The 18945-nt window shown below is 40.2% G+C and overlaps 1 protein-coding gene across 1 annotated transcript; it reads right to left on the bottom strand.

Annotated features, from left to right (window-relative positions):
• Positions 1-575: 575 nt before the first annotated feature.
• Positions 576-18882, bottom strand: ehmt2 (euchromatic histone lysine methyltransferase 2). The gene is made up of 28 exons (XM_004073940.4): positions 18810-18882; positions 15900-15969; positions 15639-15797; positions 14661-14902; positions 14484-14562; positions 14324-14397; positions 14113-14238; positions 13958-14008; positions 12624-12738; positions 11931-12017; positions 11101-11237; positions 10788-10931; positions 10206-10528; positions 9893-10126; positions 8945-9027; positions 8337-8443; positions 8141-8263; positions 7974-8075; positions 7130-7234; positions 4980-5134; positions 3875-4042; positions 3656-3800; positions 3504-3581; positions 2754-2869; positions 2431-2517; positions 2265-2343; positions 1252-1427; positions 576-1179 (listed from the first exon to the last, which is right to left on the bottom strand). Exons 1-28 carry the CDS (start codon positions 18834-18836, stop codon positions 1002-1004), a joined length of 3570 nt encoding a protein of 1189 aa, XP_004073988.1. The 5' UTR covers positions 18837-18882; the 3' UTR covers positions 576-1001.
• Positions 18883-18945: the final 63 nt, after the last annotated feature.

Genomic DNA, 18945 nt, shown 5'->3' on the forward strand with positions numbered 1-18945 from the left:
TGTTCATTTATGTTCAACACCATTAAGTTATTTTCATCTTGAAAAGTTTTTAACTCTTGTTTTAAATATTTCATTTTCTATAAACTTTGTGGTAGTTATGTTGCTACTTTTGCCGTTTCTACAGTTTTTAAATCTAACTTTGCATTTACAATTTAGCTAATTCCATCTTTCGAATGTTAGTTTAGCTAAGTATTTTTAATTTCTGTATATTTTGTCAACTTTAAGACAATCGTTTGATGTAGTCAAATCTATTTCAGTGTTTGAGCAACAATCCTGTACTTTTAGCAAATGAAACACATCCATAAGAATTACAATTGCGCTAATATTTTAGAGATTTTTCTACCATAAGTCTTAAAAAGAAAAGGCACATTTAATGCAGTGAGACATTTTTCTATTTCAATATTTGATTACATCTCTTGGTTGTTTATTGCTTTATCAGTGTAAATCTACAACATTACCTATATGTAATTGTCTTGCTAGCAGAAAAGGCCAAAATGTGATCATTTTTATTGTGAAAAAGACTGAAATCAACCCAAATGTAACTGAAAATGATAATTATGCAGCAGAACAAAAAAAACGTTCAATATTTTTATTACTCAAAAGAGAGACGCGACATTGTGTATAAAAATAAAGATGACAATGGTAACATTTCAGTACAATAGGCGAGTGCACAGGTCCTAACTGGGGTCCTCAACAGGACTGGGGTCCTGGTTCAGGCCTCATGTGGTCCCATGTCAAAACGTTCATGGTGGCACAGAAAAAAAAAAAAAAAAAATGAAATGTGTGAAAAACAATGGAGGCTGAAGCCAAAACTAAAACACCTGATGTCCTTTTAACAGCTTGATAAAATGTAATAGATTACTTCTGACGAAATGATAAAGTGGCAGCTTTGACAGAATACATTTCAAGACAAAAACCCAACAGCACCAAACATAAAAACTCTAGCACATAACTTTCCTTCACCGTCTGTGTGTTTGCATCGACGAATGCACCAATGAATTTCACAAGTTTCCTATCGCCATCCCGCAGTCGGCCCCCGACTCCGAGCAGGCTTCCAGCCGAGCCAGCCTGCTTTGCTCCAAGGCGATGGCTTCGGCCGAGTGTTTGCACTTCTCTGACCCGCACTGGCAGGTGAAATACTTGCTCTTGATGTCCCAGAAGCGGTCGCCGTAGTCGAACCTGCGGACAGACACGCGGCAGATCAGAGGACGGCGAGGACGGCGGGAAGCCGGGAAAGTGCGAGCGCCTCACCCCAGCTCCTGCCCGCTGAGGATGTCCCGCGAGCTGAAAAAGGCGATGCGCGGGAATCGCAGGTCCTGGTGCAGCATGAAGACCCGCACCGGGATGAGGTTCGGATCGCACAGGTGGTTGATGAAGCGGCTGATGTTGCCGTAGTAACGGGCATCTATGCAGTACACCTCTCCATCCTTAACAGAAAGTAGAAAAAAGACGAGATGTTCACAACGCCAGGAAAAAAGATACATCAATGGGTAAAGATTTTTTTATTTTTCTCAGGTTTTTACAGAAAAACGGAAAAGAACATATTTATTACAGCCACCATTAAAAAAAGGAAAAATATGAAAATGCAGCCATAAAATTATGAGAAAAATGTCTTTATTTTAGAATAAACTTGTAAAATTATCAGAAAAAGGTTTTACAAGAAAGATTTCTTTTAAAAAAAAAAGGCAAAATTTTACCAGATTAAAGCTGTAAAATTCTAAGAAAAAGTCCAAATTTTACAGGAATGAAGTCAAAACTTTGAGGAAAAGGTCTTACAATTATAAAAACAATATGACAAATAGTTGTAAATTTATGCTTCAAGGAGTTTTTCTTTCAAAAATAAAATATGACATTTAAGTTTCAACAAAGACAATAAAACATCAGATGGACATCCAACAATCTCCTGAATCGGCTTTATTTTCTCCTTCACGTTGTTGACCAATCAGATTGAGGCCTTTTATGTTAGATGGTGGCCTCCTATGTAGACTAGGGTCAACTCTTATTTAAATTAAACTGTTGCAGTGAAATGGAAATGATGTTTTTGGTTGTTTTGTTCATGTATCGCAAGTTATATCGTCATCGCACTATTGATCACTAATATCGCATATCGTGAGTTTTCCTCATTTCATGCAGCCCCAGTGTGTGTGTGTTTTTTCTCTCCTTATAAACAATTGTTTTTCTAAAGAAGACTTTTACGGAGCTTTTTCAGCGCCTCAACAGCTTTAATCTAAATGTGGTTTGCTGCAAATATGAGAGAAAATCACCTTGTTATCCAGGTCGAACAGGTAGGAGTCGTCTTCTCGAACGTCGGCTTCGGCGTCAGAAATCAACTCTCCAACGTACCTGCATGCAAACCGGACGGAGGCGACTGTTTTAACTCCTTTCTTTTGGCACAAAAAGCAGCGTCGGACTCAAACGGATTGGACATACTCGCAGATGAAGCTTCCTTGGGGGATGTCCTGCAGAGCTCGGACTCCCCAGCCCATCTTCTCTGTCCTGTAGAGCTGCAGCCGGACTCTGAGGGGAAAAGGAGAGGATGAAAAAGGAGAACCCGTCCTCCTGGTTTAGCAGAAGTGACAGATTCATTTGTCTGCTGCAACAGGAAAAAGACAACAAGGGTTGAAAGATAAATGAGATGTTAGATGAGTCACAGTTCATAGAATTGTGAGCATTAGATGCTGCATGCAGGACAGACGCAGCACTATCCTGTGAACTTTCCGATGATTGCGCTGCAGTGGATGCGTCACACGTACTTGATGCCGGCCTGAACCACCCTGTTCTTGCAGGTGCGGTAACAGGAGCACGCCATGTTGCACTCAAAGATGAGCGGAGGTTCGATTTTGTTGAACTCCTGAAGCAGCCGCTGGTCCTGGTAAAGAGAAAAACACACGAGCGACAGCAGCTTGAAGGAGATTCTGAAATCTACGGCGGCCCTGAAGTTCAAATCACATCAACAAATCACTTAATGCAAAAATCAATTTAAACAAGTGAGACAGATTTCAAAAACGCATTTCAGAAAGCGAAAGTAATTTCCAGAAATTCAAGTGAAACGTTAAAAAAATGAAACAAAATAAGAAACCATAAAAGGTAAGAATTATGGGACATCCCTGATTGGATGATGGCATTTGAATTTTGAAGAAGAGGGAAAGCTTAAAGACCCAGTCCCATGAAAATTGTATTTTTTTTAACATGTTCTTGTGGCATTTTTCTGATGATGAAGAACATATAGAAACAAAACTAACCATAATAATGGAACATTAAGCATTTCTTGATTCAGATTAATCTGATGCATCCACTTGCAGACAAAGAGATTCACTAACATCTTTGTTTTCCCCGTCTGAGCTGGAATCTGGATCTAAACTGTACAGCTGGATAGCTTTGATATTGAGATGAATTTCTAATAACTCTTGCAGCTCTGCAGAAACTCGTTGACATTGACCAAAAAAACTGATAAATTCTTACTTCCTTTAATAAAAAGATCCTCAGAGGCGTCTGTGGTTTACCTTGTCATACCAGCAGCGGATGCTGAGCTGTCCACAGAGGCAGTTACTGGAGGAGCAGTCGTCGGTGCAGCTGCAGTGCTGCAACAGAAACGTTTTTCAGTCGACCCTCGTCTTATGAGTGCAGGAACCTGCAGAACAAGGTGAGCACTGACCTGTAAGTGCGTGATGTTCCGGTCGATGTTCATCGCAGACGTTTCGCAGTTTTCTGAAACGTATTTGTAGTCGGACGGGCATCCCTCCTCGTCCACGCCGTTCACGCAGGGGATGGGCACGTTCTCGTAGCCTTGTGCGATGTCCCTAAAGACGCGGCGTGAAGCGAGATTGAGCAAGACAAACACTTTCATATTTGTGATGTCAGGAACTAAACATACCGGCATATGATTCTCTCTGTCCGGAGAAGACGGTTTGTTATTCCTCGCCGTAGTTTCCTGTTGATCTGGAGCGACACCCACACGGGCGTGTCAGTCCGGGCCAGGGTGAGGGGCGTGTCTCCTTCCTTGTTCACGATGTCAATGTCTGCACCCCTGCTGAGGAACAATCTGCAGAAAAGCAGACTTTGAGTCAATTAAAACGGCGAGCGGCGTTGTATGATCTGCCCTCGCGGCGTGCCCTTACTGGCTGAGTGACGGCTACCCTCCCCACCCCCTCTGCCACTGCAACCCTGGCCAGAGCTGGGCGTGACAAATTCATTAAAAAAAAAAAAAAACTACTTTTTTCTGAATTTTGTGGGTTTTTATCTCCATAGCAACCATTTTATTTTCCAGAGGCCTGGGGGTGACGAACAGGTCGATGTCAGAAGAATCGGTAAAGGTAGAATTTTTGATTTCCTTAGCAAAAAAGGTTTCTAGTTAACCACGCCCACATTCCTAACTTATTTATATTGTACGCCGCATCATTTTGTTCAGGTTGAGCCGGGGATTTTCTCAATATTACGGTTAAAAAAAACACTTTTGTAAGCTCGCCACGCTAACGCCGTTCAAAACCTACACACTTTAAAACCAAAATTTTGTCCCAAATACTTTCCCAATAATGCTTGAGGAGTTAGGTTAGATTGTAATCCCTTGGACAAGTTTTAATTTGCATTTGATACTAAAGGTGCTTTTTATTTATTTATTTAAAATTCAAAATAGTGGCTTCTTCCTGAGGTCAAAGGTCATTGAAAGTTTAATTTTGGTTTTAGACTGAAGCGGGTGGCGCTTCAGTCTGAGTGTAAAATTTTGTGAAGATAGCGAAAGTTTGTTTCCCATATTGTGAAAAAAATGTTTTAAAAAAACAAAACAGCATTTGACACTTTGCCACAAAACGGCTGCCAAGTCGTAGGTCCTGTGGACATCCCATAATTATTTTCTTGTGCCCCGTTTTTTCGAAGGATTTTCCTGCTGCGATGTCATCCTTTTTAATTATTTTTGTCTTCACTCATAGGAACAGGAAGAAAGACGAATTGTGAAAACAATGTGGTCGCCGCTGTGGACTCACGTGACACATTCCAAGTAGCCCTCCCTGGCAGCGATGTGCAGCGGCGTGTCGCCGTGAACGTTAACGGAGGACAGCGAGCAGCCGGCGTTCAACACCATCTCAGCAATATCCACACTTCCTGCATATGCAGCCCAGTGGAGGCACACATTCATCTCCTGGAGGGTAAAAAAAAAAAACGATTCCAACATTAAAAACGATTCTTCTTTTTCATTTGATCTTCTCGACTTAATGAGTCTCGCTGGTTTGAATCTATCAGTGAATCAGTTTCAGTCTGATCATGAATCAAGAAGGAGGAACGTTAAAGAAATGCTGGTCATCTAGAGATTGTAGTAAAGAAACTGTTAAAGAGCGTTTTATGTGATCATTAATAAAAGGATTCCCTTAAATCAGGGGTGTCAAACTCATTTTGGATCAGGGGCCACAGTCAACCCGTCTGATCTCAAGTGGGCCGGACCAGTAACATAAAGGCAAAATAATCTATTGTCAGCTGGTTATCTGTAGCTTTGTTTTTGTTTGTCTCAGTTGGAAAAAAAATGCCTCAACCAACATAGTAGAATAATCACTTATTATTATTACACATTCATTCACAAAGGCCAATGGATCTCAAATAAAATGCATTTCACTTAAAAAAATGATTGGTCTATTCATTTTATACAGACTATTTTACATCTGACACTGAAGTAATCCCGATAATAAACTCAAGAGGGGCTACGGGAAAAAAAAATGAAACACCTGCCTAAAATGTAAATCTGCAAATCAATGAAAAATCAAACCAAGTTAAGCTTGCAAACATTTGTGAACTTAACAAGAATTTGAAGTTAACCTCCTTTGTCTCCTGACACTTCAATATCAGGATTCAGATCCTGTGCAGAAACACATTTACTGTCATTCAAGTGTGCAAAACACAATGAAATGTCCAAGAATCTTTTCCTGCCTTCTTCCTGACCTTTAATGGGCGCCATCAGTGACCAGACTGACGTAACGTGACCAGTTCACTTCAACACAGTAACTAGAGAGCTTATTATGTCAACAGCTGTTGTTGTGTCCATTAACTCAAGAAACGGCGCTGTGACTGTCTCTTTAAAATCTCTAACAAATATACACGGCTGTGCAACATCTGTGATGTCGGTGCTTTCATCAACAGCGACCGAAAATGCAATAAATGACTGGATTCCTTCATTTGGCTCCCAGGTCTCCTCAGAGATGTATCTGATCGTAATCCTTGACAGACTCATGTTGGCAAAGGTCGACTGCTTTTTGGGGAACAAGACTTCTGCAGCTTTTAGCATTTTTCCATAAGTTCACCATCCAAAAACACCATCCTTTTTTGCAATAAAGTGTCTGTCACTGCTCCATCACTGACGTCACACCTGCAGTAAATGCAGACGGTTGTTTTTCAGTTCAGCTAATAGTTGGTAAACCTCTCTTTTCTTAACTCCAAATAGTGAAACTTTTCTTTATGGTGAGTGTCATAGTGGTGCTGAATGTTGTATTCTTTGAGCACTGCGACCTGTTGATCACACACCAGACACGGAGGTTTTTTATTCAACTCTGTAAACAAAATAAAACTCTTTCCTGGAAAGCTCAGCCCTCCACTTCCACCTTTTTTTTTCCTTTTTGACAACAATTGGTTATTAGGTTGGTTTGGTCACTGCTGATCATTCTTATAGTAACGTAACAGCGGTGAGGCTCGCGCGGAACAGCTCTGCATCTGGGTAAGATGCAGAGCTGTTAGGTTTCACTTTTGGCACATGTGGATATATACTGTTTCACCTGTTTTGCTTTTCCTTTACTCCCCATTGAGGTGGAATTGCGCATTTCGGTTATTTGTTAAAAGAAAATCATAACTCACCACAGAAATGGAGTCGAAATTTACTTTTTTGTTTTTTTTTTTAAAAAATCCTTATAATTTTTACTCTTCATGAACGGGCCGGATTAAACCATCTGGCAGGGTGTGTGTTTGACACACCTGACTTAAATTATTTTCTAAATTCAAACCTTTGTCTACAGAAAAGGTTAAAAAACAAAACAAAAGGGAATTAAATGAAGAAAAAGGATGTAAAACATTTGACAAAAGTGATCAAGATAATATCGAATGTTTGAAAATGAGAAAACAACAGAAGAACAAAGCAATGACAGTGGGAACTGGCCTTATCCGTGATGGAGACGTCTGCTCCTCTGTTCAGCAGAGCCTTGATCACCTCCACATGTTTGTGTTCTGCAGCCCAGATGATTGGAGTCCAGCCTCCGTTGTCCTGGGAGAACCAAACAGGAGCATCTAATGCTGAACCGTCAAACTTTACTTTTAGGACAAATGTAAACACTTCTCTGTGGAGCTGCTATAAACATCAACTAAGAGATCAAGATGACCTTATTTCATTTTTTTTATTTGGCTTTAATAAGGTTTATTATTCTAATAAGGTTTTAGTGAAGACTATATGAGAACTGGCCCCTCCTCCCTGGCGTTCCAAACAGGAAGTGGCTCCAAGAAGCCAAAATCCAATAGATTTCTATAGAGAAATAAACTGCTGTCACTCAATTAGTCAGAAGAACCATACTTGATCTGAAACCTTTTAAGAAAATGTTCTCAATAAATTTTTATAATATTTTTTCTGTTGTCCAAATTATAAGCTGACCAATCAGATGCTTTAATAAAAGTAGGAGGAGCCTGCTGGCCCCCATGTTCAGCGTTCAAATGTTTAAATGACAGATTTTTATTTTGAAGTGGTAGGGGTGTGGCCTTTCAACAAGCACGCTCCGGATTGGTGAGAGTGGCTGCCATGGAAACAATGACTCAGACAGACTCGGAGCAATCACTGCTTAGTGACGACGTCTGGCTCCAACATGGCAACGTCCGTATTGTGAAAACTGAATTGACTTCATTTGGTTGGAGCCAGAGTCACACTCCAGTCCAGATCCCAGATACAGTCAATGGGAAAGAAGTATAAATGTTAGATGTTTATAGCGTATCTACAATAAGCTCCTCCCCCTCACCTGTGCGTTTATGTCCACCTGCCCCGTCTCCAAAAGCATGTTAACGATTTCCAAGTTCCCCAGCTTGGCTGCGTGGTGAAGACCCGTATATCCGTCATCCTCCTAATGATGACGACGTGTGAGAAGCAGTTCAACCTGAAAACGTATGTTCGAATCCCGGAACTCACAACGTGATAGACGCAGGCTCCATTCTGGACTAGGTAACGAGCCACTTCAATGTGGTTGTTGATGACGGCCTCCAGCAGAGGAGTCCTCATTTCCTTGTCCTTGGCGTCCACGTGAGCTCCAGCCTGTCACGGCGTACATCACTTCAGACACCAACCCGCCCGGAGGCTGAGGAGGGAGAACTACCGCTCGTCTCACCTGTATCAGCATGTAGCAGATCTCCAGTAAACCTCTTTGAGCTGCTGTGTGGAGAGCGGAGCGCCGATTCTGAGAGTCCGGCTGGTACGTGGGATCGATTCCCTCCACTGAAAACACAGTTAAGGGGGGGAAACTGACTTCAAGTCTGCATAATACAAAGATCTACTCCAACAATTAAAAAGTGAGTTATCTGTGCTGATCTGGTTTCTGATATGAGACATCACAGTAAAACACTTTCAAAAAATCCATTTACAAGAAATTGCTTCAACATAGAATCAAAAAGAGTCTTTTTTGCAGCAACTGCATTATTTTGGAGCTTTTCAAGCTAAACTGATTGCATTTTGACTTTTTGACCCGTGGCCACTGAAAAACCCTTTCAGCATCAGATATCATCACGTCTGTGTTAGATCTTTCATCCAGGCTGACTGCATCAATGTAGCCGGCAAAAAAAGAAAAATAAAGCAGTCAACTGGACTTTGTTTTGTTTTGGAAGGTGAAACGTCTTTCAAAATAAAACCAAGTCCGGCCAATTTTTAAAAATTTTTTTTAAATACTCTTATTAGGTAGAAAGAAAAATTAAAGATGATAGTTTGTGTCAGTAAACACACTCAGCATCAGCAGCACTCGTTGTCCCTCCCCCTGCTTGGCGGCTGGATAGAGCTGTCGGGGGTGAAACCTCAGCTTCTTCCTCCTGTGGAATAAAAAAAAAAAAAAATCATTTTCTTATTTTATTCTGAAAGTTTGTATCGCGTTTCCTACTGTAGTCGTTTTGAGTTCTTGGGACCATTTTGTAAAAAATGAAAGCATGGAGAAGCATATTTTCTGGACAATAAGCAGACGTTTAAATGTGTGGAATATTTCCGTTCACAGCAGTAGTTGGTAAATGACTGTTTCTTTGTTTGTGCTTTTTTTTTAATGTTTACATGAATGATCGTTTTTCTGCAAGAGGAGCAATGACTAAACTATTTTAGCTGATGGAAAAGGTCACAGGACCCATCAGAATATATTTCATGCCTCTTTTAAAGTGTGTTTTTGTGAAAAAGATGTTTAAAGATTGGAATATTCTGAAAAATGTGCAGCCCTCACATGTTATATCTCACTAATTTAAAGTTATTCTGGTTAACCTAAATAAAAAATGTTTTGGAAAACCACTGAATTCTGCAGGATGTGAGCTTAAACATAGAGAGATAAGTATCAAAAATGTAAAAAATATAATAAAATATAATATGTAGAATATCATCATCATGGTGCATACTTGAGAATATTACAGTTCAGTTTCTTCAATTTAAAATTCAAATAAGGTTCATATATTTGTGTATATTTGTCTGTTTATTTGTCTTCAGTCATTTTTCACATTTGTGTTGCTAAAAATGTTTTTTAAACACACATTTGTCAAAACATTTTGAAAATTTGACTATAACTACCGGTAAGTATTTTATTTTAAACTGATTTAAACATTTTTTTTGAAACAGTTGCATTTTAAATGTAGTTCAAATATGTGCATTTTACAGGTTTATTAAATCCTCAGTGCAGCTGTATGAAACTGTAAACCAGACCTCTCTGAGTCCTGTGTTAGGATCGCTTTCTGCAGCGCCGCCCTGCTGGGTCCTGGTGGAAGTGCGCTCGGGCAGACCGGCTTCCCATTCGGCATGCAGAGCGACGGCCCCACGCTGTCCACTCCCTCCTCTCCTGGAGGGGTGGTGGCGGCGGTTACGGTCGCTGCAACGGGCGCCGACTGCGGCGGCTGCTCCACGGTCAGCGTGAAGAAGCCGTGGCTTTGCATCCGAGCGCTGATGAAGAAAAACACAAAGCATCAATAGAAACCACACTTTCACAAGCAAAGGCAGCCATAAGGTCATCTGAGCTCACCTAACGGGTCTTTCCGGCATCTTCTCGTCCTTCGTGCCTCCTGTGGAGGCGTTGAGGGAGGGTCCCGAAGGGGCAGTCGGGGGCAGCGATGGCGTGGTGGTGGAGGAGGCGGACATGGTGACGACTGTGGCGGCTGAGGTTGCGGCGGCGCTGGAGGAGGGGAGGGTGATCTCCTGAGCTTCTGAGGCATCTTCCCCACAGTGGGGGCAGAAAATCATCCCGCCGCCGTTGGCTCTGCTGCGCCCGCTGCTCAGCACGGTCACGCAGCCGCGGTGGAAACGGTGGGCGATGCGCTGGTCAGGACAGCACTCTAGGAACGTCCCCTGCAAAAGAAGAATTAAAAATATATAAATGAAGAGAATGGACCAAACCTGACCAGGTTTGAGGTGGACAGACAAAAGAAAAACATCCTCTGAAAATACAGAAAAATTAAAAACAGGATTAAGCAGAGTCTAAAGAGATGAGGAGAAATATATGAAAAATGAAGATTTAAAACAATCATACAAAGAGGAAAACCGACGGATTTCTAACTCGCCACAAACAGACCAAATATTTCAAACATCTGTTCCTCCTCACACTTACTGCTATGCAGAAGTAGCCACACCCTGGGCAACAGTGGTGCTTGACCATGTGTGAGCGATGGACGTCGCAGAGCACCATGAGGGAGACCCGGCTGGATGGTCGCATGGTCTCACCTTTCACGGTCCAGCTGGTGCACGCCCGCAGCTGAAACGCCACGGAAAGGTGGGACATTTATGTCAAACATAAAAATCCTTTATTTTAAGGAAAAAACTTCCAAGTTTGAGCTGTCTGATGAACTTTTGCGTTTCATTTCTCCATCAGTTTTATTTTTTGTTGGATTTGTTATTTAAGAGACGAGGGTTGGTTCCCCGACCTCTCCGTTGAGGCTTTCCGTGGCCATGCACTGTCTGCTGATGCGCTGGCAGCTGCTGTCGATTCGAGGAGCCTCCATCCTGCAGCTGCACAGGGGGAGCTCCTCCAGCCTCTCCGTGTCGCCGGCGTCGCTTCCTTCTGCAGGGAAGATGGAGGAGAAACCCACCAAGATCTGAACATGTGTCCTTTCGATTGTCGTAAAAAGCACAAACACAAAATGCTTCAAGACTCATTTTGGAGAAAATGTTTGCTTATTTCTGAAGCTCACTTTAAATGTTGAAGTTTAAAGTGATTTTAAACTTCAACCGCTCATGCGGTTTTATTACCTCCATGAGCTACACCCCCTTCCCACCCCACCCTGAAAAAACACTTGTTTAAAAAGCTTTTATGTGGGTTTTATCTCCATAGCAACCATTATATGTTTGATCTTCTGGGGTGACGAACAGCTCTGTGTCATTTTTAGACAAATCTGCAAAAGTAAACTTGAATTTCCTTGGCAACTGAGGTTTTTTGTTAACCACGCCCACATTCCTAGTGTGTTTATTTTGCATGCTATAGCGTTTCATTCTTCTTGAGCCGACAGTTCTTGAATTAAATGTTCACAATATTCCAGTAAAAATTGTGCAAACAAGAGATGACATTCCCTCTTGCGAGCTCGCCGCGCTAACGCCGTTCAAACGCGAAGCTACCCAATGGTGGTCGAGGAGTTAGGATTGAAATCCCTAAATTTGTAGCTGGTACCAAAGGTGATGTATCATTGTTTTCATTTAAGACGGCAGCCTCTACTCGAGGTCAGAGGTCAACAAAAATGTAGTTGTAGACTAAACCCACCAGGAGGAGGGGAAAGAGTTAGACTGTCGGCAGCTGCGATGTCCAGGTCACCCAAAGGAACCTCGGTGTATTCGTCTGCTTGTTCTTCTGAAGACCAACAGAAGAGCAGAGCAGTCAGGAGATATGAGAGGATCAACACAACAATAATTCCTACAGTAAAATCATTTATCCTCTCCTTTTAATGCAAAACAGTTGTGCATCTTGAAGATATTTTTTTAAGATTTGTTTAAAAACAGTGTTTTTAACATGTTCTTGTGGCATTTTTTTCTCATAATGGGGACACATTTAATGAAAATTAAGTATTTCTTCATTTGAATCGTTGTGAAACAGGAGCAGACGGAAAAAAAAGTCTCTGATTTGAATCAGGATCATAGTTTGAAGTAGAAAATGTACTGGGCGGGCTCCCAGCTCTCAGCAACGGGGAGGAGAAGGGAAGGGGGGCGGCGTTGCTCCGTGCTGACAGTCCCGCCCACAACTCAGAGGTAAATTTTTGATGAATTATCTCCAAAAAGCAGCCAAATTATAATTAAAAGACCACTGGGAACACTTTGACAATTAATCAAAAGATGATTGCAGTGGGACTTTATAGCCTTGGTGGAACTTAAGTTTCACTTTAATAACGTTCTTTATGGTCCATAAGCACAAACAACAGGACTGATTATGAAACCGCGCTGCGCAGAAAAGACCACTCACCGTCCTCCATCTCCACCAAGTCAACCGAGCTTCTCTTTTTGTCTCGACCTGACAGTAACCACGAAGACTCTTCGCCCTCATTCAAGACGGTTTTTGGTGTTTCCGACTCCAAACGCTGAAAATCACAAGTTATTTAAGTAGATAAACGCACACTGGCATGCATTATCATTATCATTCTGCTCCCCTGGACTAAGTCTAACAGCTCCTGGTTTTTACTTCAATGGGTTGTGGAACTAAAGTTTAAAAGTTTGCAGTTTGACACTGAAATATCTTTCAAAATAAAGATTTGATGGTGTAAATTTGTTCCATCATTGGTGGGAAACCTGAAAAAAATTAAGAAAGGGTCAAAAACTAATTTGACTACTCAACCAATCCTAACGCTCCTCTAGAGTCATCAAATATCTTGATGTAAAGACAAACTGGAAATCTGAAATGTAAAAGATTTTTTGAAACTTAAATAAAAAAATTACAATCAATAACTCCGAAATTTTTCATCAGAAGTCTTTCTGGTTTCTGGATTTTCACGTTTTCTACACTTTTTTTGTGTTTATGGCAGACTGTTAGGGTTTATGATTCTGAATTTACCATTGTCATCAAACAACAATAAATAAAACAGATATGATGACCGTGAACCATCAATTAGATCCCCTTACTATGGAGCCTTGGACATAAAAAAAAGATAAATTATTCCCCCAAGTCAATCGTTAGTAGCCACAAATGAGTATTTTATTAGCATGTTGTGAGTGCGAACTACTAATATGTGACCACATGTTAATACAATGATAAGTTGTGACCATGTAGTACTAATTTGTGAGCACAAAATACTCATTTGTGATGAAAAAAAACTAAGTTGTGCCCAAAAAAATACAAATTTTTGACCATTAAGTATTAATTAGTGCCAACAAAACATTAATTAGTTCCAACAAAACACTAATGTGTGAGCTCAAAATACTAATTATTGCCCACTAAATACTAATATGTGACTACTGAATACTGATTTGTGAGCACAAAATACTAACTTGTAAGCACAAAATACTCATATGTGACTACAAAATACTTGTTTGAAAACACAAAATACTAGTTTGTAAGAAAGAAAATACTATAATGTGACACAAAGTGCTAACAAAATAAAATATTTAATGGCCACAAAGTACTATTTTGTGCACACAAATACAAATTGGTGCACCCAAAATACTAGTTGTCACAAATTATTAATTTGAGAGAATAATTGTTTTATGTTGTTTTCAGTGCTCTATTCCTTTCAGCTGTTGCAATTTGTAAATGTTGCATTAAAAACACAACTGTTTGCATTTTTTGAGTTTAAATTTACTCACGTGATCCTCCGTGTCATTAGCGCGCTCACTCGCATCGACGCCGTTTTGAAACTGATCAAAACGAAAAGGACAAAAGTTAATTTTTATAAAAACAGAGAAACCAGATGTTTAATTAAAAGGACGAGGTTTTAGGAGAATGCATCAAAGCTTCACACGTTTCCAGAATCTTGTGCTGATGAAGTGGAGCTCTGGCTCTGTTCTCCTTCATCCCTGGTCTTCCTCACGCAGCTTTTGCTTTTCGCCAAAGCAGTTTCCACCTTTTTATGAAACAACGTCTCCTCCTGCATTTCAAATCGACAATACACGTCAACCCACCAATAAAAACGGAGACTTTTACTTAAGGAAGGGGGAAAACCACTAACTTACAGTTGGAGAATAATCTGGAATGTTTTCACAGCTGCTGCCTGATACATGACCCAGCTTCCTCTTTTTTAAGGCCACTATAAACATAAAGAAACATGAATGTAATGAAACAGGTGGGTTTATTTTAACTCAAGGTAAACCAAAGCTTTTAAATGTTACTGACAGCTTTCGGGCTCAGAGGTGAGGCAGGGCGATCCTGACGGGGTCTGGGATGCTGAAGCAACTTCACCAGACCCAGTGTTCTAAAAAAGAAAAACATGAAACAAACAAACAAAAAAAAAGTCACAAAAATGTTTACTAAAAAGCAGCTATTTAAACCAACTCTTCAGTCTTCTTTTACCAGCCCAAACGGGGGTCTGTTCATGGTCTTGCGGGCCCGGTGGATCTTAGGTGGGCTGGGAGAAACAGACGGGGAGACAGACGTCGAGGCGGCGAAGGGAGGAGAGGATGGAGCAAGTGGAGGAGAGGATTTACTCCCGGTGGGGACACAAACGCTCATCTTTGCTCGGCCAGGGGACAACGTTAAAGGTGCGGAGGACGCCAGTGATGAAGAGGCAGAGGTAGGAGACTTGGCTTCGTGTCCTGTGAGACAAATGAGAAAAGCTTTTATCGATGACAAAATCCAACAATTGTATATTCTTGTTTTAGAGTAATGAACGATGCACTAACAAAAGAGCACTTTGTATAAATGTTACTGTATCTGTCACAGTATCCATCTAGTGTATATAACTCCTAAATGCCTGTTGATGCAAAAACACATTGAACCACTTCTGCTCCAAAATTTCTTTAATTTAGCATCAGCTTGAAAGCAGAAAAAAATATTAAACTTTTTAATAGCTGGAAATAAATTCAGGCATGAAGGGGATAATACATAAAAAAGCCACATGAATTTTATTTCAATGTATTCAATGATTGAATATTAATCCCATAAAGAGGCTAAAATATAAAATTTGGGTTCAAAATCAAGTTCACAGCCTGATAACTTTATCATTACAGGTTTTTGGGGGCCTTTTATAGATTTTTTTGTCAACCTTTTTTTTCTGGACATTTTGATTATTTTTCATTTTGAATAGAAAAAATAATACAGATTAAGCTAATTTCATTTCATTAATTTTCTTTTAGAAGTGAACAATTTGCTTTAGTAATTAAGCAGAATTCAGCATCATCTATGACCAGTTTTTCAGATTCACATATACACTTGGACAGGAAATGCAAGTTTTTGACCAAGTTACATAAATTCCTTTAGATCTATTTTCCAGATAAAAGAAATTACCGATTTACAAGGACCAGGTGAAATCAGGAGGAAGCGTATTCTCACCTGCTGCAGGTTTATTTGATGGTGCATGGATCAGAGTATCTTCATCCTCTGCAACACTGCCACCCTCACTCTGTGTTTGCTGGCATGACAGCGGTGACTGCACCGCCTCAGTGGGCATCGCTTTCTCAGCATCATCAGGCGTGGGGAGGTCTTCATCGTCTGGTATGCACACAAGCATGAGCCATAAAAGAAGAACAGTCACACACAGAAAATCTTAAACATGAATTTTATAAAGTGAAATCATCAAAGTTCCAAACCTACCTTGGCTTACTTGACTTGGTTTTGCTATTGGCTTGTTGGATGTTTCTGTATCAACATTTTTTGAGTCATCCTATCAAAGAAAAGACCAGTAAAGAGATTTTCAGAAACCGAAACCATGGATATTCAATAAAGTTCATTGTGTCTATAAGATTAACTGACTCCTTGGGTTATTTTTTTTTTATCAGACATGGTTTGTGTTTTGTCAGGACCCTAAATATTTGGACACAGACACATTTTTTTCTAATTTAGTTTCTGTAAATTACCACAGTGAATTTTAAATCAAACAACTCAGATGCCATTGAAGTGCAGACTTTCAGCTTTTATTCCATGGGTTGAACAAAAAGACTCCATAAAAATGTGAAAAACTAAAGCATTTTTTAAACACGATCCCTTCTTTTCATGGGCTCGTAAGTAATTGGACAAATGAAATGGTCATTACTAATATTTGGCTTAAAATCCTTTGTTGGCAATGACAGCCTGAAGTCTTGAACTCATGGACATCACGAGATGCTGGATTTTCTCCTTCTGAATGTTCTGCCAGGCCTTTACTGCAGCGGCTTTCAGTTGCTGTTTGTTTGTGGGCCTTTCTGTCTGAAGTTTAGTCTTCAACAAGTGAAATGCTGCTCAATTGGGTTAAGATCAGGCGACTGACTTGGCCATTCAAGAATATTCCACTTCTTTGCTTTAATAAACTCCTGAGTTGCTTTGGCTGTATGTTTTGGGTCGTTGTCCATCTGGATTATGAAACGCCACCCAATCAGTTTGGCTGCATTCACCTGGATCTGCGCAGACAGTCTGTCTCTGAACACCTCAGAATTCATTAGGCTGCTACTGTCCTGTGTCACGTCATCAATAAACACTAGTGTCCCAGTGCCACTAGCAGTCAAGCATGCACAGACCATCACACTGCCTCCATCGTGTTTTACTGATGATGTAGTGAGCTTTGGATCATGAGCTTCTCCACGCCTTCGCCATACTTTTCTCTTGCCATCATTCTGTTAGAGGTTGATTTTGGTTTCATCCAAAGAATGTTTTTCCAGAACTGTGCTGGCTTTTTTAGATGCTTTTTAGCAAAGTCCAATCTAGCCTTCCTATTCTTGAGGATTATGAGTGGCTTGCATCTTGCAGTGTACCCTCTGTATCTACTTTCATGCACTCTTCTTTTTATGGTAGACTTGGATATTGATACGCCTACCTCCTGGAGAGTGTTGTTCACTTGGTTGGCTGTTGTGAACGGGTTCTTCTTCACCATGGAAATGATTCTGCAATCATCCACCACTGTTGTCTTCCGTGGCCGTCCAGGTCTTTTTGCGTTACTGAGTTCACCAGTGCTTTCTTTTTTTCTCAGGATGTACCACACTGTTGATTTTTCCACTCCTAATACTGTAGCAATTTCTCGCATTGTTTTTTTCTGTTTTCCCAGCTTAATGATGGCTCCTTTCACCTGCATGGAGAGCTCCTTTGACCGCATGTTGTCTGTTCACAGCAAACTCTTCAAAATGCAAGCACGAGTCCTCTAATCAACTCCAGGCCTTTTATCTGCTTCACTCATAATGACATAACAAGGGAATTGCCCACACCTGCCCATGCAATAGCATGGAAGTCAGTTGTCCAATAACTTATTAGCCCATGAAATGAAGGGATTGTGTTCAAAAAATGCTTTAGTTTTTCACATTTTTATGCAATCTTTTTGTTCAACCCATGGAATAAAAGCTGAACGTCTGCACTTCAATGGCATCTAAGTGGTTTTATTTAAAATTCACTGTGGTAATGTACAAAAACTAAATTAGAAAGAATTTGTCTATGTCCAAATATTTATGTTCCTGAATGTACCTGACACGTTTCGGCGGAATCACTTCTGCCTTCATCAGACTCGTTATCAGGTGGTGGTGTTGTGACAGGTGGAGCAGAGGAAATACCATTATTATAAATAACAGTATTTCCTCTGCTCCACCTGTCACATCCCCACCACCTGATCACGACTCAGATGCCGCCAAAACATGTCAGGTATGTGAAAAAACACAAAACGTGTCTGATTAAAAGAAAAAATAACCCAAGAAGTCATGCATTTACTGCAGTTTATCACGAGGTGATGGACTCTGAGAAAACAGCTAGTAAAAAAAACACATATTTTTTACACTGATAGGAAACTATTTGTTGAAAAAAAAATGTTTTTTTCAATTGATGTTGCCAGAAAAAAACACTAGTAATAATAATATTTTCTCCACATAAATCAATGCTTTACTCCTAAATCTTTGCTGAGGATAAAACTAAGTATGTAGGATGGCAATCTGCTTTAGTTACTTAAATACCATCTAACAATTATATTTAAAAAATGATGACACAAAAGATTGATCTAAAAACTTAAGACTTTCTTTTCAAATTTCACCTCCCGGCGATGCTAACTCCTATATTCCCGGTTGCCATGTCAACCAGCCCATAACAAGAGATATCCAGCTTTCTCTTTCACACAAATATAAACACAAAAATCATTTAAAAATATATATTTCTTAAATACAAATTAATTTTCGTGCACTTTGTTTTCTATTTTAAACGATGAACTTAGCGTACAGAACAACAAGAACGAACTCCGTGATAAATAGTGGAATAATTTAAAACATTAAAAAAATATATTTAAAGGGTTGAATGTGTAGCAAATAGTCATAAATGGGAGTCAAGTGTAGGAATTAATGTTGACTAAATACTCATTTATAACTGTTACATGCTAGCACTGCTAGCATCCTAACACTGCTTACAAGACAATAATTCTTATCTATACATACACAAATACGCTAACGGTATGCGGGATTCTTGTGTTTCATTATGTCCAATAAACTAATGCGCATTTGTATGTAAAAATAGAATAGAAAGGCGTAAAAAGGGCTCGTAAACCCGTTTTGCAGTTGCTACCTTTGTCGTTGTGTGGGACGCCGACATGTTTCCCCGAAGCACGTCGGCTGAACGTGCTACGTCACAGCTCCAGCCCCGCCCCTTCGAAGCACACTGATTCCGAATCACTGATCAGAAACCAGTGTACGTGCTCGTG

This window comes from Oryzias latipes, chromosome 11 (genome assembly GCF_002234675.1).
Source record: "Oryzias latipes chromosome 11, ASM223467v1".
Classification (NCBI taxonomy): domain Eukaryota; kingdom Metazoa; phylum Chordata; class Actinopteri; order Beloniformes; family Adrianichthyidae; genus Oryzias; species Oryzias latipes.

Bases quoted from the DNA above. Each gene is read 5' to 3' on its own strand.
- ehmt2 (XM_004073940.4), bottom strand. From the start codon at position 18,836: ATGTCGGCGTCCCACACAACGACAAAG. The intron at 14,398-14,483 runs GTCAGTAACATT...TTATGTTTATAG, and splicing joins CACCTCTGAGCCCGAAAGCT to TGGCCTTAAAAAAGAGGAAG. The intron at 2,870-3,503 runs GTAAACCACAGA...TCTCTTTACCAG, and splicing joins TCCGCTGCTGGTATGACAAG to GACCAGCGGCTGCTTCAGGA.